The sequence below is a fragment of the Lathamus discolor genome, chromosome 4 (assembly GCF_037157495.1).
Source record: "Lathamus discolor isolate bLatDis1 chromosome 4, bLatDis1.hap1, whole genome shotgun sequence".
NCBI lineage: Eukaryota > Metazoa > Chordata > Aves > Psittaciformes > Psittacidae > Lathamus > Lathamus discolor.
In genome coordinates, this window is record NC_088887.1 from 83,920,910 (window position 1) to 83,945,211 (window position 24,302).

Here is a 24,302-nt window from a genome sequence, read left to right on the forward strand (position 1 = left end):
AAGAATTTTCTCAACACTTGTATTAAATGCTAAAGGAAAAAAGCACGAGGAGCTTGACAGGAGAACTATATACAGAGTTTGATGTCAATGGTAAGAAAGGAAAGCACATGTTCTTGCACATATTTAAGTGGCCATTCTAATCCTCCCATAAGAAATATTTTCCCAAGATGAAATTCAAACAATTTTGTATTTCAGCAAATCACCTTAGACACATTTAGCTAGATAGAAAGAAAAAAAAGAAATCTCATAAATGCAACATCAGAAATTTTATTTACAAATATACTGTAATTCAACAACCATTCTCCACTCCATTTGTGGAGGAAAAAGTGATAGTTACATTTTTCAACAGGGAAAAGAGAACTCTTCCCTTTAAATGGATTCCATAGAATATTATGCCAAGACCACTGAGCAAACAGATTATTCTTTGTGTTTAAGTTCCAAAAAAGCACGTAATTTTAGAAACCAGCATATGGAAAGCAAACACATTTGTGTGCATTTAAATGCAGCTTCATATTAACCTAGAGAATTCACTTTCGGTATATGTCAAAAATAAAGACAGCAATTGCAAATATATATTTATATTAAGCTATTTCTCTAATGCTCATTTCAAGAGCTCAGAAACAAAATACCCTCTTCATATACCATTGGAAAGTCAACTAGTTGATTATAAGCCTCAAAAATATTTTGCAGTTATTACTGAAAATATATTTATTTTCTCTTGTGCTCTCAGTATTTGAAGCTGAAAAAGTGAAAGCATTTTCCCAGATATTTCCTTACTGCAATTACTTCCTTATAAATAAAAATAGTTATATAGAGAATACAATGCATTGCTATGGAGACTAGACAAGCAAGTGCTACTCTTAGAAAACACACTCATACACACAATGTATATATTTATAGATCTACATCAGCAGCAATCACCTCTTCTTTTATCTGCAACAGTGGTTTCATATCTTCATTTGCTTCACATGGAGGTTGGTTGTCCAGCTGTTTGAGAGAGACAGCAGAAGTTGCAATTAAGGTCTCACTGCTGAAGAATCTTAATGACAAGAATTAAAATGTCCAGGTTAGAAGCAGTCAGATAATGGTACTGCCAGTATCTACTGAAAACAGTAGCACAAAGTAAGGTATACATTCCAAATCTAGCAATCCAGATTTAACGAACAATACAAATTTGAATTTAATCCAATCATAGCACCGCAAGTATTTCAGGCCAAGTAATATTCCACAGAACATGCACCTTACCAAGTTTCTAAGAATTATTTTTAGCATTAGCATAGAAACAGGGTGACAGTTTCCCTAAATTTACCCTGCAAGCATTAAACTTTGCCACATAACTGTAACAATATTTTTAAAAGAACTTTTTTATCCTCTCTGCATGTATTTGTGGGCATCTGCCAATAAACTGGGGTTTCGCTACAATGTTCCAAATTCAAACCACAAAATTAGCATAAAAATGTGCAAAAATATCACACCATAAAATTACACTGTGAAAAATATCAATTCTAAAGTTTTTCAAACCTTTTAGCTAATACGTTCACATTCCAAACTAACAGATAATTAAGCTAGGCTCATTATCAAATGCCAATTGTAAACAAAGTAATCTGCATCACAGACCAGTGCTATGCGGTCAATATGTTTTCATTGCAGTAATAATATAGCTGGGTTTTGTATTATTCAAATAGCTAATTTCAATTACTAATCACTAATTTAAATACTTTATTCTGTACCTGCAGGTTCTCATAATTCCCGATTTGCTTATATCTCATACAACTATGCTTTCAGGTGCTCACTGGCCTGAGCAGATGCAGTCTGAAGGGAAGGGAATAGAGCTATTTCCTCACAGATCAGCTCTGCTTCTGAAACATACTGCTGCGATTTTAAGGGCTGTAATATCAAAGAGAAACTAAATAACAATTTATTAATGATTAAATTTTTGGTTACTGCCATCACCAAACTCCTGAATGTTGGTTTGGCGGAGAATAATTAAAAAAGATACTTTTTTTTTTTTTTGCTTGCTTTCCCCTCAGTACTTTTCCAACTCTTCCAGTACTTTTGCCCTCAAAAGAAAAGAAAAGGATAAAATAACATGAGCAGGCTCCCGGCTGAGTCTCCCACACATTTGGGTGCTTCAAATAGGAACACGGTCACTATGGTGTAGTCTTCTCATCACCAAGGAGATAAATTCTCTGAACATTATCTCAGTGAGATATGACCCAGTGCTCTGGATCACCTCCAGATGGGAGTGATTCTCTTCCTCCTTCCCTTGATCACAGTGGCATCCCTGCACCTAACATTAGCCTATGTTAATGCAAAGTTAGTGTCAAGGAGAGATGTGGAGTTTTCTGGTTTTAGCTTGTGAACCACAGAATCACTTCTGTGATGCAGGCAGCTTTTCCTCTTCCTGGAAACCAAAGAGTCTGAGAACAGCAACAGCATCAGATGCAGAGCTTCTCTGTTTTTTCAAGGTCAGCTTCTCAGCCAAGCAGGTGCCCAAGCCCTGCTCAAGTGCTGTAGCAGGAGTATCCTGTTCCCTTCACTGCCTTCTGGTCCACCATGAGAAAAATGTGCCGGGCTCACGAAGAAACACAGACATATTTCTCAGGAAGTAATTCAGAAATGCTTTTCCTTTGCTGAATTTCATAATTCTAGAGAATTCTGTATTTGCTACATAAACAGAGAGTCATATAAAACTCCTGAGACTTGTCAAAATCAGGAGGTTGTCTACCATCATCTATGACAGCAGAAATAAACCCTCAACACCATTATTCAAAGCCTTCACATCATGCTCCAGTAAATCAGAATTCTGCAAACCATAATAAAGGAAAAAATTTATACTGCACCTTTTAATTAAGATCTGTAAGTAAACCAATTCCTCCTGAACTTGAACCTAAATAAATAACCAATCACAGACCTATAATTGCAATAATAATAGCATCGCAAAAAGAAACCAGCATTTGTGCCACCTGCACAGGACAAACTAATAGCTTCCCAGGTATGCAACAGGACTGAGTTAAATACATATTCAGGTTACTTTTTAAAAAATATACACAATTTTTCAAGAAGACTTATCAAGACAAGCCTGCTCCGCAACTGACAACTCCCTGACACCACTTTATCAGATCTATGAGGAAAGCAGGATGACTAGGCTGTCTGCTTGGAGCTGCTCAATAACAAGGTGGTAAAGTCAGCTACCAACAAGTTACAAGTTAGGAATGACTACCCTACAAAAGACAGAAACTGGCAATCAAACCTTGCTGAACTGTATCCAACTAATGTACCAACTTTCAGCTAAACATGAAAGCTATTGAGCGGCTCGGCTGCGCGAATGCTTGGGGTTGTAACAGCACAGAGAAGAGCTATGACCATGCACACTGCAGTTTGATTGCCTTACTTTTAAATCTGATATAGCAGTCATTGCAGAAGAGTTTGTCGTTTCGGATCCTAACTTCAGCTCCAGAGCGGGATCCCCCGAGGTCACATCCACAGGCAACACACTACATGACAGATGAATAATTAGCAATTCCTTACAAAATATCAAGAAACAAAAATGCTGTTCAAAAGCAGCTTGGATTAAGCTCAAAGCAGCTTGAATCATAAACCCACAATCACTAGAAGCAAATGTATAACAATTAATAGGTTAAAATGCAGCCAACTCTGAGAATATATTTTAAGGTGATGACTGGACAACGAATAGCAGAGATACACCAACTAAGCAAACAAACAACAGACAATTTTTTAGAGATTAGTGCATTAAATCTAATTTGAACTTCAGTTTCTCTGAAAACTAAAACTGGCTTGACATGAAAAAAGATTTTTTCTCTAGATGGCAACAGCAATTTTGGCACAGAAACCTGGGTGTGCTACCTGCAGATTTCCATGTGGCATTATCCATTGCTAGTGCCCTCAGCCCTTTGGCACTCAAAGCAGCAAATACTCAGGCATGCCCAATTTCCTGGGTTTGCATCTTGGAAACAAGTTCTTATTTAGAGGGAAGGGGCTGATTTCATTTTTCTTGAGTAAACACATAAATAAGGGGCTTGGACAGATTTCATGGCAACATTCAACTATTTAACTATGGTGGCTGAACATGTATTTGCTGTGAACACAAACCACCTCTGGAAGGAATGCAACCCAAAACATAGCACACTCCTTACTGAATTTATGAAGCAAAATACTCAGCTGACTACAGAAGGACAGTTAGTTTACTGGCTTAAATGAATAATAAATCTTTTGGATGGCAGTCTGTTCAACAGCTCATTAATCTTCAGAAATCTGAAAAACAAACTTGGTATTTTCTCACATAAGCAAGGAGGTACAGGTGGACTCCCTTGTACAGAATACATGATCCACAGAAAGGGAATGACAATTGGTCCCCATGAATTACTCCTGTCCCTCCTTCTCAGGCAGCAAGGACCAGGAAGAGCTTTGTATCAATGCCTTGTAATACTCCAGATGATGCATCTGAGCTGGGCCCTCAAGAGTTCTGAATCAGACACAGAAGTCTCTTTCTTAAAGACATGGAAAGAAGTAGGGCCCCACGGCACCTCCAAATCAGAGTCCCAGAGGAGGGCCACGAGGATGATCAGGGGACTGGAGTACCTCCCGTATGAAGACAGGCTGAGGAAGTTGGGGCTGTTCAGCCTGGAGAAGAGAAGGCTGCTTGGGGACCTCATAGCAGCCTTCCAGTATCTGAAGGGGGCCTACAGGGATGCTGGGGAGGGACTCTTCATCAGGGACTGTAGTGACAGGACAAGGGGTAATGGGTTAAAACTTAAACAGGGGAAGTTTAGATTGGATATAAGGAGGAAATTCTTTCCTGCTAGGGTGGTGAGGCACTGGAATGGGTTGCCCAGGGAGGTTGTGAGTGCTCCATCCCTGGCGGTGTTCAAGGCCAGGCTGGATGAAGCCTTGGGTGGGATGGTTTAGTGTGAGGTGTCCCTGCCCATGGCAGGGGGGTTGGAACTAGATGATCTTGAGGTCCTTTCCAACCCTAACTATTCTATGATTCTATGATTCATCTGGTGCTAAGGCAGGGGAACTAGAAGTGTTTTAACATCTTCTGCAGTCAGGCATTTATTCTTTCAGCTCTCTGTATACCTCAAGCTGACTGAAAATAATGTGACCGTCTCAGTGCTGCAGCTTCTGACGAGGGTTGAGTAGCACTAAACACTGCTTCTGGTTTGGTGCCGGGTTTTCTCCTGCCAGGTTAATGCTGTCAACATGCCTTGTCCTGGGAAACACCATGGAAACACTGTTTGCTAGGATTACCTTAGAAACAATTGGTCTCCTTGCATGATTCAATTGCCAGGGTTGGTGTAGGCTTAGAATTTATTTATTTATTTATTTTTATTTATAAATAAGGACCTGGTTTCACCAGGAGAACTGCTTCAGCCACTTCTGATTTTTTTGCTGTCTATTCAAAAAAGAAAGACCGATCCCACTGTCAACATGCCCCTTTTACTTGTCAAAGTCTTACTTGTTAGCTCTGGCATTTAAGAAATACTTCTAGAGTTGAGTGCTAAATGCCTGTGGATAGGACTGCCTCATGGAAATATGCATGCACCACGCTGTCAAGAGTAGAAGGCAAAGCAAGTGATTAGTAGAGCCCCTGTGAGCATAACACTGAGTAGCCATGCGTGCTCCTGATTAGATCCTGTTCCTTCACGATGTGACTCCCAGCTCTCACCTTAAAGCAATGTAAATGATAACAAAGACCAAGAGACTCAATGATCATGGCTGCTCCTTTGCCCAGAACGTTATTACAGTATGAACAGATTTTCTTCCCACTGACTGACCTAAATACAGAATGAAAATCCTTAAAAACAGCTTGAAAAGTTTTAAAAGACAAAGAAAAGTTTTCAAAAACTTTCAGAGATTAAAAATACACACACACTAGTAAAAAAAGTGGACTAAAAAAAATAAAATGAAAATTAGTATTATTTACAGTAGGTCTGAAAGCTAAGGAAAGCTGAAGTGTCATAACTTAGACCAAAGTTACATAGGAATGAACAAAGAAATTCTGTCACATTCTTGGGACATTCACTGTATACAATACCTTCTTATAATACCTTCTACTAATAAGCATAAGAAGCATATCCTTAAGTTTGGGAAGCAAGAACACAAGTTTTGTGCTCCTGCCTTATTTTTTATTTGTGGGGAATTATCCTGAAAGTAAGTTTTTGCAAGCACCCCTCCCAAGTCCCACCATCTGCACCTTGTTAGATAACAGAAGGCTAGTCCCACACATATATTATTATGTTAACTCTTTGAACATAAGCCATACAGAGGTCAGATTCCAAAGATCTACTGAGATATTATCAAATGGAAGTAAGAACAAGATAAGGAAACATGGTTAAGAAGGTAATTTTCTTACAATTATAAAGCATGTAGGAGCCTAGCTTTAAAAAGACAAAAAAAAAAAAACAGTCAATTTATCACAAACTGCCTGAGAATGTAAGAGCTAATAAATCAGTGTTCTGACTGCTGTTATATGTAATACATGTAACCGTGTGGGGATGAGTCTCCATAGTCTTAGCCCAAGGTATTTTTAAAACGTTTCAAGTACATAAACCAGCAGTTATCTACCCTACCACAATGGTGGGAATGGAATTGAATTCCATTTATGTTTCAAAATATGTTGCAATTCTTGCTTTCTCCTCCTTGATTAAAAACAACATCCTACTCTCCAAGTCTCTGGGGTCACGGGTTATGAGCATTCCTGAGTGCTCCTTGAGATGATATTGACCACATGCCAGAAAGGGGGGAGGAGAGACCAAGATGAGGGCCATAAAAAGCGTGGGTTTCAGGAATCTTTTGTTAGAACAAACCTAAGAAAATAAATGTCAGAAATGCCATCTGGAGTAGGCAATCATTTTGGTAACCAACACACAGCTTGGAAGCTGGAGATTTATCATTCCAGTTCCTTCATTTTTTTTAACCAATGCCAAACAGTGATGGCAAACCTGGGATATTTTCTGAATGACTGGAGCAGGGAGGCAATACCAACCCAGATTTCACCATCCTGCCCAGCCAGAAAACTCAGGTAATTTTCAGACTTGTTAATCAATGTTATGGGCAAGATCACTGCTGTAGGTCACCATATACACCAAGTCTGCTCACTACTGCAGCCCAACATTTTATACCTTCCCAGCAGAAGGGCACCCACTCACCTGCTGCGTGTCTGGGAACCTGGCTGGGAAGCAGAGAGGGGAGACTGAGCCCGGGGGGCTGCCTGGGACACAGACGGGGCTCTCTGAGAGGTGGCTACTGGAGGTGCTTTGCTGGAAGGAGTGCACATGTAGGCTCGGTTCGAAGTGGACACAGGGCGACCGAAATCTTGGTTAGAGGATAGAGATGAAGAGGAGACAGACTGGTTCAGCCATGAGTGGTGCCTCCATGAGCTCGTTCTTGAAGAATCAAGATTATCCAGAGATTCCCCTCTATAACAGAGGTACACATAGAGATGTAAATGGCAGTATGGCTGGAGCAGAAAAACTATATTCTGATTTTTTTAAAATAGAAAATCATTATCCTAGCATTTTTAAGATTTTCTAGCATGAATATGCTTGTCTGATCACCAAGGAATATTGCTCACATACTGACTTAGAATGCTTGAGAAGCAAGTTATCCTTTGCGTACAGTCCTAGTCTCAGGGGAAAAAAGCAGGAGGGGCGAAAGAGAGGTGGCACTTAACCACTTAATAAAAGCAAAACATGCTTCACTGAAGCCTTATCAGGGTGAACTGTATCAAAATCCGTTGTACAGCAACGGACCTCAGATACCAGGTTTGTTTTTGTTTTCTCCAAGGGATACGAGATCGAAAATAACAATCCACCCAGGCCGGATAGCATCGCCTAGGTACAAGGTGTTGGCCCAATTGCCAAACACTCTCCTGACTGATAACTGCTGTTTTCTAAGTGACAAATCCAACATTCATACATTACTTAAAGCAAGAAACAAACTCCAAACATATTTCTATGTAAAAAAAAACAAACAAAAAAGAGTTTACTCCTTAGCCATAATAATAATTTCCACAAGAAATTGTCATGCTGAAATTCTTAAGCACATCTGTCAATGACAAGGCACACTAGTGATTTCCATTGCTGGTATAGCAACCAAGAAATAAGCAGCTGAGTTATTCAGAGTCACAACCACATTCCTTGCTTACAGAATCACAGAATCAACTCAGCTGGAAAAGACCTTTAAAATCATTAAGTCCAACCATTACCCCAGGACTGCCAAGCCTACCTCTAAAGGGTATCACTTGCAGAAACATTTAATCCTAGCTGCAAAACATCTACTTTCTTCTACCTGTGTTGCCGTGCAGTTTATTTTACAGCATTTCACAGAACTGATTTGTTTGCATGCTTTGTAATACAAGCTGAAGTTTAGAATAACCAAACAAAAATATTTGATAAGACACTAAGTTTTTAATGCAATTCCTACCTCCTCATACTACTGCTGTACAGACTAATGGGCTCCTTATGTATACTGGAACTGCGCTGCCTAATCCAGCTGCTGTCTGTGTGTAGAGATGTTTTCTTTCTCATTTCCTGGAGGATTTGCTGTCTCTCCAGCTCTGCTGCAGACAGGTTGTGCTCCTTCTGAGACTTCTTCTGCGACTCACCCATGTTCCAGGACCTCTCTGAATACTTGCTCTGGGTACCTGTGTAGACAACAGGCACAAATTGCAGCTAGACACCTTAAGGCACAAAAGCAGTTATCACACATTCAGTACTCTGACTAGAACTCCAAAAGCAGTCAATCACCACACTCACAAGTTTCTCCAGCTCCTTTTTACAGCTGGGTGACCAGTACGAAACATGGCAACACATCATTATTACTACAATTCTTCTATTCATGTTGCATTAACGGGCCTTTTACATAATGTTTAACTTCAATACAAGTAGGTATTTTCCTTCACTTGAAGTGAATATGCATATACATTTGTATGTACATATACATACATGCACACTTAGTTTTAAAAATGCATGATCTCTTTCAGTGCCACAATTTGGACTCTTCCTCCAATATGAACTAAAGCATTTATAAAATATATAGTTGAATTGTGGGATGCTTATTTTCCCTTTAAGAATTAATATTCTAATTTTCCTATAAGTTTTCAAGAATTCTTTCCTTATTCAAGGCACTACACACATTGCTTTATCTTGCCTTATATAAATATATATGTAAAGGGGTGGAGAGAAGGAAACCTTACAGTCAGTTCTCCAATATGTGTTGACGTGCTAGAAGGCAACAATTTTTTCTTTATTTCCTAGATGCAGAAACTATTATTTACAGTAAGACTAATTAAGAAAATTACTCAGCAATGCATCATTCAATTGATATTTCAATCCCTTTAAAAACTGCTCTATTTGTTCCTGGGTTTATTGCTACAGATTACCATTATAAAACATCGTGGAAGTTTACTTGCTCATTAGTTTTAATGACCAAGCTTTAATGTGTGAGAAAGCAATGCTGTCCATCTGCAACATATCATCTAATACACCATTTACTTTTTTATGATTACTTGTGACTACTTTATTAGACTGTATTTTAGACACAGGACTAGCTTTTGGGCATTTTCTACTGCAATATATTTATAAATAGGGTTTGTTTGCTTTGCACACATTCCTCTAAAAACATGTTAAGGTAACTGAAGTCAACTTAAGAAAGGCAACAAGGAACTGGAGTCCAAGAAACAAACCACTGTGACAGTATCGAGAGCTAACTGCAAGCTGTGTTACTCCTACACTAACCAAAGTTAAAAGAACAAACAGTTGTATCATATACATAAGCATCTTGGTATGCACAGCTTTTTTTATTGACAGAGTCACCATATCAAAAGCACACACAGCTGCAACAATATACCTACATGACTGGTTTAACCTCATCTAAATATCAGACACTTAAAATATAGGCATCCAAGATCTGTTTGTAATCACTGCTATGGTCTTCAAGAGAGCAGTTAACCATATTTGTCCTTATATGTTGACTGTATGAATTTCCTCTTGCTGTTGAAAGTTCATTAAATTGTGCCATGGTATGAATTTGAATTACAAGGCAGCTGTCATAAAGCACTTTGACAATTAATTTTCTTATCATTATTATGTGCAATACAGCTTTTGACAAAAAATGCATTTTAAAAAATAGTGGAAATTGAGCAGTACTTACCATTTCTGATTGTGTTAAATTCATTCAGTTCTGAAGTTGACTTGGACTTATTCCTAAGGATATAGAAAACATTCATGCTTCTCTCTCACTAAGGAGACCTTATCTTATTGCAGAGCACAGATACATACCACCTTTTTCACGATCCCTCCCATCAGCAACTTATGCTGTACTTAGAACAAGAGGCAGAAATACCCAAACTAAGACCAACAGGATATTAAGGGGGAAAAAAATGTTAATACTTAGATACCTGTAGGCAACCACCAAAAGTATGTACTGAAAGTTCCCAGTGTTTCAGGTAAAAGGGACCAATCATTGTGGTAAAAAAAAAAATAGGTCCTTCTTTGTGGAATGAAGGCTACATTCAGGCAGTCAAAGATACAGTATCTTTCAAAGCAGTTTTATAATTGATTGAATGTCATGAAAAATTTCAAGCACCATTACTAGACCCTAAGCAAAACATCTTCTCAAACACTTGCATGCAGATTGTTCTCAGGAAATCTATTATTCACTGACTACATCCAGCAGCATAATTTTTTAACGAGTTTTAGCCAGTAAATGTCATTCAATATACAGGAAGACAAATGTCAAAAAGCTGGTTTGCTGCCAGTACAGAGCAGGAGCTTAGCAACACCTCTGTGCTATACGATCAGCCTCAAGTAACACAGCCAGTTTTAAAATACCTCAGAAAGGACCAGAAATCCTTTGCTGGGTCACAATCCAAAGCTACTACATTCATGTATTTACAGGTACAGCAATGGCTGCACAACTGTGTTTTGAGGGGGTCTTGTCCTTTGTCTACAGGTAAAGGATGTATAAACTGTGTCACATTTCCTGATCCCCCAAGTTGACTCTCTGCCCTATATTGCAGACCTATTTTATTATCTGTTTGAGAAAAAGCAATGATTTCACTGATGCTTGTAGCAAACATGAGCTACAAAGAGCAGGTCAGTACACCACCCTAATGCCCACCTCACGCGTATATCCAAAATGTAATATTTAGTGCAGGAACCTTCTGAAGTTCCTGCACTAAATTTAGATCTAAATCTAGATTTAGATCTTCCTCTGGTAACAGATCTATTGGTTGTCCCCTTTAAGTTTTGGTGTTCCTCTTAACCTCAGTCAAGCTATAGGAACTGAAGAAATACACAGCAGAGGTGACCTTTCAGAACTACAGTGGGATGCCATCTAAGACAAAGGCTTGATATAAATGTCATGGGTTTAGGTGACTTCAGCATTTTTTAGCCATAGTCCAGTGATTAAAAGGGAGAAGAAAAAGCTGTCTATTCAAAGTGCCCACATCTGCAGTGGCTAATATGGTCTATTGAAATAAAAACAGAACAAGCCCCCCCCCCCCCCAACAATGATAAAAATCCCAAACAAAAAAAAATCCCCAAGCAAAACAAAACAGAAAATAAGCTAAGATAAGAGAACGTAACTTAACAAAAGGCTCATCTACTATCTTCCTGATAAATATGCAGCTGATGCCTCTCGCTTCCCTCCCTGTTTACTCTCTTAACTTGCGTAATCCTAATTGGGATGACTGCACCTTAGTTTGCATAGCACGTTTCGACACAACCACCATATTATCTGAAATAGTTTTCCAGCCATATAAGTCTAGTACCACCCACATATTTACTTCCTTACAGTTCTGCTTCTCCCAGTAAAATCCTACTGACTAACTGTTGTTTACAGCACAACATATAATTTGCCAGAAGTTTGGCTGCTTGTTTTCTCAGTAGGAAAGCATGCCATAAAAACTGCAAAACACAGCAGCAATACAAAGAACACACTTAGCTGCCATGGCTAAAGTCTACTGGAAGTTTCAAAGCTTTCTGACACAGAAACAGTGATGTTACAGTCTACACTGAGATACAATATCACACCTACCTGTCGGCAAAAGACTGTCCAGGTTGCTCCTCAATGGTTTTAGAAACTTCATAACGCTCATAATGCCTGTACAAAGAGAAAGCATACATTACATTCATATAAAGACATGCATAGATACAAATATCTCATTAAAAATATTTGAGACAGATCTTTAAAGGAAAAAAGGAAAACAAAACTCCAAGCATTTAAAGCTCTAAGGAGGCTTAATTTTGTCAGAAACACAACAAAAGAAGGCAGGAAAGAAAAAAAGGTTGTCAGAAAAATTGCCTGAAATTACATTTTTGTAAGTGACACGGAATCCAAACATGAACATGCCAAAAAGGTTAATGTTTATTGCTGAAGATACTTCAAGCTGCCTATTGATTTAATTTCTTATTACCTGTCAATGACAGGATGGCCAGCTCGATCCTCTATTGTTTTAGATACTTCATAGTGCTCGTAATGTCTAGAACCAAAATAGATAGAAGAAAATGTGTATTAAACAAAAAACATTTTCTAGAAACTGAGCAAATAGTAAGCATATGTAGAAAAAATTTGGATGTGTTAGCAACATGAAAATACAGGCAAAAAGAAAACCCAAAGACTTTTACAGACCCTGCAAAAATGACTAGTATCAGTATACAATGATTGTCTCACCTGTTTCAAAGCCAGTAGGTGAGCTTTGTCCAAACTCAGCCTTTCTCTAAGAGTTACATGTGTATTTGTTTGTAAGTGCAGTTTGTAACCCCTAGAGAAACACTAACTTCCACAGACAAAGCTCTTCCATCTGCCTGTTCCCAACCTTAGTGCTCTTTGCAGCAAGTATCATGCCTTCACAGATATTTATGTAACATTTTGGATCTCAAGGAGTATCTTCGGATGTAATCATAAAGCAGACATTTAACATCAGGTATTTTAAATCCCAGCTTCACTGACCTTGCTCCTTTACTATAAAGCAAAGCCATCCTTGTTTAGCAAAACACATCCTTTGGCAACAAGCTCAGAAGCAGTGAAATCCACTGGGACTAAGGCATATATCAAGGATTTAGATATGCAGATATTACAGCAGCTTAATAAGTTACAGCACAGAGTCTTATTATCTTGCAATTGGGGCAAGCCAAAATTGTAGAGATATGCTGGCACAGCTGCCAAGAACTTCTTTAGCTATTGTAACAACTGCACCTCTGCTTTACTCAGCAGGGATCCCAAGCAACATCCATTTACAATGAGCTAAAGTAACTCTAGGTCTCAATCTTCCCTGTAAGTATATTCAATTTTATAATCATATCTTCTTCTCCAAAAACTTAACTTGATACCATACGTTACCTTCTGTCAACTCTCATTACTTATATGAGAACAGGGGAAAATCCTCACAATAAACAGCAAAGCTAGTAATACACAAGACAGTAAGCTAAATGCACAAGAAATAAGGAAAATTTACTGGCTTAATCTGTTTCAGACAAATTAATCTCCCATGATGCCTGCAATAGTAGTCTGAAAACTTCTAGGCAAGAACATGAACACTTAAACTAATAGTTGGGGGGTTGTTGTTTTGGGGTTTGGTTGGTTGGTTTTGGGGTTTTTTTAATTCTAGTGTTCTGGGATTTTTTTTAAAACCAGCTGCTGAAGAAGGTAATGAAAGAAACTTTTCAATATTCTAGAACAAATAAATCCACAGTGGGTATTTATAAGAAGCTACAATATCTAAGCCAGCATCAGTTCAACTCATATACCATGATATCCCTCATTGACAAATTAACCCAACAGTAAAGTAAAATGAGAGAGAAGCCTGGAAAAATCAGACATGCATTTGTTGGAAAAGAGTTAACTTGATATTTTCTTCTGAAAGCCCTGTATGTTTAGCTGCTGGCTCCCAATTTACACGGCTTATGCAAGGTTCTTAGAAAAATCTTCACAGTAAGTGCTTCAGGTCATCTTTCATTCGGCTGTAATTACTTTATTTACGCTTCCTATTTAAAAAATAAGCAGAAGTGGGTTAATAGAGCACTTGAGTCATGGGGAAAGACTCTGTCTTATGCCTGATCTTTCTACCTTTAGAAAGAAACGCTATCCTGTGGTATTCTGCACTGATTGCACTACACATCTTACATGAATACCCCTATATATTCAGGACATACACACTCCCATTAGAAAGGTATTTGAATTTTTAATGCAGAAGGAATAGAGCACGTCCCATCAGAAGCGCACACCTTTGGTACTGAGGCACCTCCACTGACACCTCCTTCTGCCTTTCAGCCTGACGTCTCTGCTCCTCCATCTCTGCTCTCCGCCTCTGCTCCTCCATCTCTGCTCGCCGCCTCTGCTCCTCCATCTCTGCTCGCCGCCTCTGCTCCTCCATCTCTGCCCGCCGCCTTTGCTCCTCAGCATATTGCTGTTCCCTCTCTTTACGTTGTCTCTCAAGCTCCAGCTCTTCAAGTTCCCTTTCTTGCTCAAAACGCAGGGCTGCTTCTTCTTGGATCCTCCGCTCCTCCTGATGCCTCTTCCTTCGTTCTTCCTCACCCAACGAGCATGCTGCTACCTTGCTTCCTCCATCTCCTTCTGGCTCCTCAGGAGTATTTGCTTCAGGGCTTGCTCTCCAGCTGGACACAGACGGAACTCGAGCAGGGACAGACGTGTTTAAGGTTAGAACAGACTGCTCCTGTAGCAAAGGGAAAAAAAAAAGGGAAAAACCATCCTAATGATTTTAGGGAAGGGAGCTGTTATTTAAACAGGTTGCTCACTCAGAAAAGTTCATTTATTCTTTGAGGGAAGACTGTATAAAGCAACCCAAGCACTTGCATTGCAAGACCCAAAGGGCATACTTTGGTTTCACGTTTTGAGTGCCTGCTAGCACATTCTCCTAACGCAAGAGCTTCCATTCCACACAGCAGCCCTAGCAAGCACCACGGGCAGCATGGCCACAACTATGTGAAATATTCTTTCTAAAGTGTCACATTTCAAGCTATCCCATTTCCACTTAAATACCCATGGAAAACAAACTTCCATGATATCCAGAATTTCTTCCTACTGTTTTGACTTAGAAACCTGAGACCTACCTAACAGTGCACACAGAAAGATATACACTGCAAGTGTGTATCAGACCAATGAATTTCACATTTCTCCTCCATTCTCCTACCATTTGAATGTCAAGTCCTCAGACCCACCACTCTGATGCTTCTCTCAAAGAAGAGAAAATATCTTTCAGTGCTCGAAAGATGGTTTAGTTGCGGAGAACAAATACTGTTTACAGGTCCATGAAAACCTCTAATGACAGAAAAACTACAAAAATGGTTTACATTCTTGTATAACAAAGTCCTCTAACAGCTCAAAGAGCTTTCTTATTGAAATCCTAAGCCTTAAATTACAGTCTACTTATTCATGACCGTATAAACGCAACTGATCTAGCTAGGGTGCCTGAAGCAGCACTCACATAGCAATAAAGAGTAGGTATCTCAGATACCTCCCACACTCAGAGAAAACCTGTTCATCTTCCCATAAGGAACAGCCACAAAAGTCAGCATCTACAGTAACTACATGCATTCAGTGTTTTGAAACACATGATGGCAAATCTGAAGTTGACTTGATATGTAAATTTATCAGAGATAGGATGAACTGGTTGCCAGTAACAAGCCAGGCATCTACAAACATGCCTCATGATGAAGTATTGAAGCAGAATTCCAACAAGTAACATCAGGACGTAAATATACAGCAAAGGTGACCAATTCATTCTGGTCACAATAATTAACACATGCTGTAACATTTTGCTGGCATATTTCTGGTATTAGTTACCTAAGCAATCCATAAAGAAGTCAAATTCAACAGGTCTGAAATTATCCCATTTACTCTTTCCTTCCCAATTTTGCAAACCTTTTTCTACCAATTCACAGACAACAATTTATTTTACAAGGGTGAAGCCATATTCATAGCCTACCTCATCAAAATACTTGGAGCTTTCTTTTTCTGCTTCTTGCTTAGCTCGTAGCCATTCTTCTCTCAGTTTTTCTTGTTCCTGTTTGTATTTCTCCTGTTAGGTTAGATTGAAGTTAACATGCAAATAAGAAACATGGTATTCTTTATTTGCATTGAAATGTACTACTGGTATTCAATACATCTTTTAACAGACTAGTGTGGTGAAAACAAACACGCTTGAGCTCTACAAAGCCAATGAAATTCTGGCTCAAATATAATCCAAAGGAGTTCTGCAATTGATTGTGGAGAATCCAGGCTTTTTACATGCTACATCTCATAACAACTGACCTCAGGTTTGTTTTATTTCCTGTCACAGCTTAGTTCCCATTTAAACAAAAATCAGCTAAGGTATTTCTTGAAAGATGGAGTGACTATATTCCACTTGGAATCAAGCACATTAATACAGTATAAAGTGATCACTAGGTGAAATATGAGACAGTAATTTGGTTTGAGCAAGAACTCTTGGTCTTTTGGAATATTATCTAAACAAAAAAACAATTTCTGGACATCCAAATTTGTCCTATGACTGGATCTGGTAGGAAATCAATGTAATGTCTTAAAGCATTACTTAAGGTACACGATAAATGTTTTGGTGGTTTTGTCAGTCACCACTTAGATCTTGGAAAAGGCAAAATATTTAATGATGTCAAAAGTACTCCTTCCAAGATAAGAAAAGCAAGACTTCATTTTCTCTGATACTTAAAAATTCATTGCTAGGGTCATGGGGAAGAGAAAGAACGCTATTACTCTGGTCAAATTTACTACTTCAGGACTAAAAAGGGAGAAGCAATGAAAAGTGAATGCAGAGGGCTGAGACTGCTCTCAAGAAAGGGGAGCCAAGGTTTACATTCTTTAAAGCCATCTCTTCAGCCATCAACCCGAACTGTAAGAGACCACAGATATGTTTAGGAAGGCACAGTCCTTGCTTTGCAGAGTTTATAAACTAAAAGAATGACAAAAGATAAAACATCCAAAAAGCAACAGAGCTGCTACACTGCACTTTCACATCCCAGTTTTCTGCTGCATGCACCAAATTTAAAGAGGGCTTGTGCAGAATACATGATGCCCACTGATGTCTCTCGGTTGGACTTCAGACAACAAACTTAATTTGCAGAGTTGTGCCTTGGTGAATGTGCTTGAACGGGCTTATGCTTTACTGAGGTAAGGTCTTTGCTGTGTTTTTTTCTGTCCTAAGATGACAAACATCGTCCCGTCCTCTACAACACTTCCTCCATCTCTAGCAATAGCTTATCAAGGTGATTTTGGGTTATCAGGTTCAGCTTCCTGACTCTGAGAGGCCCTGGGAACCAGGCTGATGCCAACTGATCAGCCAATTGCTACACCTCAGGATGCTAGCAGGCATCTAACCATGGCATTGGCTGCCTTCTCTTCATCTCTGAATATAAGGCAGTATTGCTAAATGAAGGTAAAACTCATTCTAGAGACAATTTTCTTGAGGGAAACAATAAAACTCATCTTGAAAAGTGAAGACTACTACCCCTTAGGTCATTGCTTATCCTTTACATTTTGCTACCAGTAAGAGCATACCACCCTTGTAGTGATTAAGCACTTCTGGCTCTAGTGAACACAAAGTCTGGGTTTGACTTCATGAAGTCCATTAATGCATTGTCCTCTTTTTGCTGAATAATTGCTAGTGCGTGTAACTGTGCAGCTCAACAAATGTATCCAAAAGTTCTCTTGGGCCATCGGTAAGAAGAATTGTAAGTCATGTGTTATTCTACTTCCTTAACAGTTCCTGCACCCAAAGGATTGCCAGCCTATGATCATAAGAATTAATTATACCTGCAGTAAACGTTCCTGCTCCTTTTGCCATTTTTCCTGTCGTTTTCGTTCTTCCTCTTGATCCCAAACCCGACGACTAGGAGCACTAATGGATGGGACTGGGAGCTAGTACAGCACAGAAATTAAATAGCATTTATCTTCTTCCATGTAACAAACACTCTACATTTTAAAACATATTTTTTTTTTAAGTGAGAAATAAAAGCTCTTACAAAAACCACAGCTTTATTGTGACATGAACCTAAATTAGCAACCATTAAGCAACCATTCCGTTACACATTACGAGATCACAGTTTTAAGCAGTATAAAAAGCAATAGAAAGCAGTGGGCTTCTTGAAAGACCAGGCTTACAGTACTTATTAGTAATTTGTAAATAGTACTTACATCAGGCATTGCAGGTTCTGGGCCTCCTGTGAGATTTGAAAGGCAAAAACCAAAAATCATTAGAACCATACATACTCACTACTGCAAGACTTGTGTAAATGGGGAAAGTCTGAGCTTCAGACTAATTTTTGCTTCCTTAGTAAGCCATGCTTGCATTTTGCCTTACTGAACTCAGTTGAGGTCAGAATTCATTAGGGACTTTCAACTAACTTGCACAAGTGCTTAAAAGCTTTACATGCCTACAAGTACCTTCAGCAATTGATGGAATAAGCAGTACATCTCCCACTGTGGCTATATAGAGGTTCTTTGCTACACCTCTCCTATTACTGTGAAACCAAACTGCTTAGCATGACTGATACCCATAACACTGCTTCAGGGTAAAGCAGCTACTCACCTATTGCCCTTGACATGAATCAAGAGTTATGAACATCCACAGGCAACTTCTCTACCACAAACCCATGCATTTTCCTTTTCCAACTCTCCTCCTTCCCTACTCCCCAAAACACACTTGAATCTAGTAAGCTTGTCATCATTCACCACAAACTTTATACTATTTGAGGCTATCATACGTGGTCTTAGCTTGTGCCAAGATGATTATTAGAGATGCGTATTATACTAATACATTAAAGTTAAGAAAATGCGAAGAAACACAGATTTAAGTACAATCATTTTCTAAGCATCATCAGTAATACTGTGATGGACAAACAGACTTTATCTCCTGCAATTGTATTAGGCGATGCTATCTTTGCTCTCTACTTCTCTCACCCCTGTAAGGTTATGCTGGTCTGTACAGGCTTTCTTTAGAAAGAACAGTATTTTACATCATTGTGAAACTAAAATGTCAAAAGTTTAAAATGAACAAAACTGTGCTAAGTGCACACTCCAGAAATTCACCCTTCTCCTCCTCCTCAAGCACAAGTGAAATATGTCAAATATTGCTATGAAATTTATTAAAATAAAAATTTCATACTTTCTAGCCAGCCTTAAGAAAAAAAAAAACAAAAAAACCCAACTAACCAAACAAAAAAAAAAAACCCAACAAAAAGAAACCAATCAAAGAAAAAACCCAACATCAAAATACCACCATATTGCAGATACAATGCAGCAGAAGTATTTCAAAGCAAACAGAACCACAAACACAGATATATGCTGTGGCACTTCACATATCACTTCTGGAAAAAACAGAAGCCATCACCACTGAAAGCAAAGTCCTGGTCCCACTAAAATCACTGGCAAAATTCACACTGAATTTCCAGTGGGCCAGAATTTCGCTCTTTCAGGATACAGCAAAATAGCAAGGCATACGTAGTCTGAAGACAGCATTAGACATACATTAGTGGAAGTGAGTTGTGACATGCAAAACACCAAAAAGCAACCTACAAAACCAAAATTGAGTGCCTTATTTTTTGCCTTTAAAAGCTAGCATATGCAGTTCAAAATTTATGTTGCTCTTCTTGGGATCTTGTCATCACCACACAGTGGAAAGCCAGCAGCTGCCTTTTTCCAGCAATTTAGACGAAAGCACAGAGCTGCAACTCGAGATAAACTCAAATCCAGAGTTAAGTATTTTATCAACAGCTCTGAGATATGCGCTAAGCCTCTGCTGGAATAGTCAATGTTATTCTTGTTTTGTAGGTAGTAGCAAACCTGAACAAAGAGTGCTCTCTTTCTTACTCCTACCCAGTGAAAAAAAAAGTATGTATGAATAACACAGAAGAGATTTAAACAGCTATAGATGTAAGAGAACACAGAAAGACCCATTACCACAAAGGTAGACCCATGAATTGTAAGAATAACCTGATGACCCTGGGAAAAGAAAGGAAATTAATTATGTCGCTTGGTTGTAACTGTAACAAACAACGCTGAAGAGGTACAGTACCCAGCACCAGCCTTGTTAGCAAGAGTGTGTAGCAGGAGTAATTTCGTGGAAGTACAGGAAATGTTAGCTCTTTGGTTTACCTTGTTCAAAAAATTGTGATCGTCTTTTTAAGTTTTTCAAAGAAATAGGTTCAGATGCTATTTGAAAGATACAAATAATATAAATAAGTCAATGAGGTTGTCATTTTTATTATTGTTAATTACTATCACCACTGGATCAGAAACTTTTTTCAGACCTCCAATCAACAGCAACATCTTCAGAAAAAGCTTCAGAAAAATAAGAAGCCCCTGAAACACAAAGGAAACCTCACCTTTCATAATAACAAATACAGTTTTTAGTAGGTTACACCATATACTGATTAGTATTTTATCACTAACAATGTCCAACTGTAAGAGCAGCATAAGTGACAAACTTGGACTCAGATTCTCCCTGTCTAATTTAAGCCTCCTCCACTGAGATGCTAAACTGGATTTAAGAGACTAATAGCCATTTAAGGTCATCAGAAAGGCATCTCCAGAGGGCAAATGATTTCTTGGGGGCATTCTTTTATAAACTGTCATGCTCATTCAAGGTAAAATGAAATGCAAAGTATCCATTTAAGGATTATTGTTCTACTAGAAAGTATATGCACCTGGTTTCTTTCACTGTCATCAAGTAAGGCTATAACTGTTCATCGCATCATAAGTAATTATTATTCATACTAGAATCATCAATATCATTCTCCAGGAATAAAAGTAAAATTATAATAGCAGAACAACCACTAGCCCCAAAACCTCACAATTGAAATAGGGGGGGAAAGAAAAACAAGAAGTTGAATACTCTTTAGACTCTTTCTGTGCAGTGAAATGAATCAATACTCATACTGACTTGTTACCCACACAATGCAGTACTAATCCTAACAAATTCTGTGCTTTCTTCTCTTTCACCCTTGTCATACACTAAATTTAAAACCACTAATGCAGAAGCAGGGGGGAGGAGGAGAAGTTATCACTGCTTTGTTGTCAGTTTTCCAAGTCTTCCAACTGCCTAACACATTGTGGAAGCAAACTACATCCAGTTTGAATGCAACGAGATCTCTAATACCCGTCTACCTTTCAGTTCTTTAAGGTCTCACTTCACCCACCGTACAAAGCTTGTGATAACTAGAGGTTTAGTGTCTGTGCTTGTTGCAAACCCACCCAATCAGCAGATAAAAAGCAACAGTAGTTTACCTCTTTGTTCATTAGAGCCAAGATCTCCTTGCATTCCATTTATCAATTTTGTTTCTGTATCCTGAAAAACATAGTAATAAAAAAAAAAGAAAAGAAAAGAAAAAAAGAAAAAAAGAAAAAAGGAAAAGAGCTTAGGTCATTAGATTTGTAAAAGCTTATCCAATTACACATCTCCCCTGACAGGAACTCTCTATCATGAAACATTTTCCACAGAAAGATACAAAACTATCTAAAACTTCCTAAGTGTATCATATGGTAAAATTACTGCAGGCATATGAGGGGATCAATAACCAGCTGGCTGAAATAAAAAACATTAGCTTGTAAAAAATGCCAGAAGCTGAGATCTTTCTGTTTCATGGCAGGCAGGGTGTTATTTGCAAGTAATCTGGGGCTGCAACCTTCATTTATGTTAATAATGGAGATGAAAGTCTTTTCTAAAGAATGAGCACTGTATGCATTTTAGTTAAAACCCAGTCTGCACATATTTTAACATTTATCACTTAGTGTCCACTCATGAATGGGCAGTAGCAAGTCTTTAAAACATCTTATTTACCTTAATATGTATATAGCTACACCTCCATATTTGCAATATCCTGTATGTTCCTTAAACAATACAAGTAAAACTAAGATTCCCAAGGTCTTTTCTCCAACCTCTCCCTATCAAGGCATTACATTTTACTTTATTCCTCACTCCAAATCCCACAGCCCTTCAAAAACATACTCACAGAACTTTGAAGGCTGCTGGATAAATCTCTTTTTGTTGATACGGTGGAAACATTTGAAACGTGTTCTCCAGAAGTTGCATCAATCCATTTATTTTCAGATGCACCTATAATGTTGGTAGCCATACTGGTGAGATTGAGGATTTTATGCTTTACATGTGGCAGGGAAGGCAGGTCTTTGCCCCAATCTTTTTGGTATGTGGATGATCAAGAAATTAATGTAGACAGTGATGTCAAAGAACAGAACAAGAGTTAGTGAAAATACATTAAAATAACACACACAAAACACACACATAACAGAAGAGGAAGAGACACAAATCAGGTGGAATTTGTGAAGACAGGAAAAAGGGCTTTTATGAGCAGACCGCCTTCCCCAAAAATGCAAGTGTTAGTCATAAGCCAGGTAAAAGTTTACCACATTTTGCTAACAAGCACAACAGCAGCTCAACATTACACAGCAATTAGTATTCATTGGAAACTATCTCATTAGCATTAGTAAGGATTGAGAAAATTCTTCCAGCTTTACTCACTCAAGGTACAATTTGACTCATACTCTATCCAGGGAAGTGTTATGCTTGTGCTCGTCAGGAAGCACAGCGTGGGGGGGAAAAAGGCAGTTTAAACTAAACTACCAAAACTGATGAGGCAAAGACAAATTATAATCTTATCTCAGATCCCACAAGTTCTTCCCACCCACTACCTAAAGTTTCTTCAGTGAGCTCTTCTCCACTAATCTCACTCTTCATTTATGCTGTGTCCTGTAGAAGTGAATTGTTTCTTGTCTTGTCCTTACACCTCTATTTTTATCCCCACTTGCTGGTAGGTTATTCTACCTAGCTTCCCCCTAAAAGAATGTTTTGTATTTATACTGTGAAAGAAATCACTGATTGCACTTTCAGCTCTAGAAAAACTATTTCAGGACTTTGAAAGGGTATCCTAATTAAACCCATGGCAAGTCTAGGGATGCTACAAGGCCTTTAGCCAGGATGGAAACCCTCACTAGCCAGAACAGGTAGCACAATCCTGGAGAGATTACAGCATGACAATATTTGGGTCAATGGCCAAAATCATAGCCGAATACATCACCCACAACCTCATCCACTACTTGAAACACTCCCTGAAGAAAGGAACACAAGATCCTCTTTCCCTGAATAAAGGGAGCTGCTGGTTGAGGGAGAAAGGCTCTAAAAATTACTATCCTCTAGAGACTAGTCTCTCTTCATTTTTGTAATGTGTCAGATAAGAAAATGTTATATTCCCCTTTGTATGGTGGTTGCACACTTTTTTACCTGTGCATCCTCTCAAACAGGTCAGAGCACAAGAGAGGTCAGTAGTTCAGTGCTTTGTAGACTTGCTTGTCAAGACATTTCTAATGCACGAGTAGTTAAAAAAAAAGCCAAGTGGTGTTAAAATGCAACAGACATGCTAGCAAACTACTTAGCTTAGATACATATTACTACTGTAAGGCTAATAAGGACTCTCAGCTGTCAGGTACAGCACAGAGAGCTTATTTGCCTTAAAGAGCATACTGTATCCACCCGATGAAACAACTCACCATTCTTTCCATATCGTCTGACATCCATGAGCAGGTTTCCAGTTTCTAGTGCTCTGTTGATGGCTTCTTCCCACTGTCTATAGTCCATACATGAAACCTTTGTGCCATTGATAGCGATAATTTCATCATCTACATGCAGCTGACAAACTGATGCAGGGCTAGCTACAGAAAACAAAAGAAAAAGAAAATCAGGTCTCCACATTCACATCTATTTTTTTAACACAGTTCTGACTGGGGGTTGGGTGGGTGGAGAAATAATTCAAATAAATGCTTATTGCTGGATATTCAGAAAGTCTTTGAAAAATCTACTACACTAGAAAAAAAACTACACTAGAAAAATCCACTGATCTTATAAGATCAGTAAACTTGGTATCAAAGCAATATTTCAACCTGAAACTTCTGAAAAAAGAACATCAGTCTTTTGGACTTGTAAATGTTCACACTCTGGTTAGCCCACTTAATAAGCAACCTCTGGCCAGCAGTGAATTAGAGAGGCAACACTAGTGTCTGTAGCCAATGATTAGCTGAAATTCAGCCAATGTTTGGGTAATCCTCTTACTTGTCAAAACAAACAAACAACCCACCCCAAGAAAAGGACAAACAGACAAAACAAACAAAAAACAACCCCCAAAACAAACAAACAAAAAAAAAACCCCAAACCAACCCCCCCCCAAAAAAACCCAAACCAATAAAACCCAACCCCAACCTCCTCCTTAATTCCAGTAAAAGCTGTTTTTCTC

At 38.6% G+C, this 24,302-nt stretch overlaps 1 protein-coding gene across 5 annotated transcripts in view; it reads right to left on the reverse strand.

Annotated features, from left to right (window-relative positions):
• Positions 1-251: 251 nt before the first annotated feature.
• The window catches only part of LMO7 (LIM domain 7), a 129,173-nt gene continuing 105,122 nt past the window's right edge, over positions 252-24,302 (reverse strand). For 2 of the 5 annotated variants that reach the window (XM_065678102.1, XM_065678100.1), the window contains 17 exons: positions 23,563-23,724; positions 22,011-22,195; positions 21,286-21,346; positions 20,155-20,211; positions 18,196-18,221; positions 17,815-17,919; positions 15,974-16,066; positions 14,253-14,701; positions 12,443-12,508; positions 12,064-12,129; positions 10,177-10,229; positions 8,449-8,668; positions 7,173-7,442; positions 5,690-5,798; positions 3,395-3,497; positions 2,844-2,890; positions 901-987 (listed from right to left, as the gene is read on the reverse strand). In XM_065678102.1, coding sequence (XP_065534174.1) covers positions 2,847-2,890; positions 3,395-3,497; positions 5,690-5,798; positions 7,173-7,442; positions 8,449-8,668; positions 10,177-10,229; positions 12,064-12,129; positions 12,443-12,508; positions 14,253-14,701; positions 15,974-16,066; positions 17,815-17,919; positions 18,196-18,221; positions 20,155-20,211; positions 21,286-21,346; positions 22,011-22,195; positions 23,563-23,724 — 2,069 coding nt within the window. In that variant the 3' untranslated portion in view covers positions 901-987; positions 2,844-2,846. Of the gene's footprint in view, positions 988-2,843; positions 2,891-3,394; positions 3,498-5,689; positions 5,799-7,172; positions 7,443-8,448; positions 8,669-10,176; positions 10,230-12,063; positions 12,130-12,442; positions 12,509-14,252; positions 14,702-15,973; positions 16,067-17,814; positions 17,920-18,195; positions 18,222-20,154; positions 20,212-21,285; positions 21,347-22,010; positions 22,196-23,562; positions 23,725-24,302 lie in introns of all 5 variants that reach the window. The other 3 variants (XM_065678103.1, XM_065678104.1, XM_065678101.1) reach the window with 3 other exon arrangements.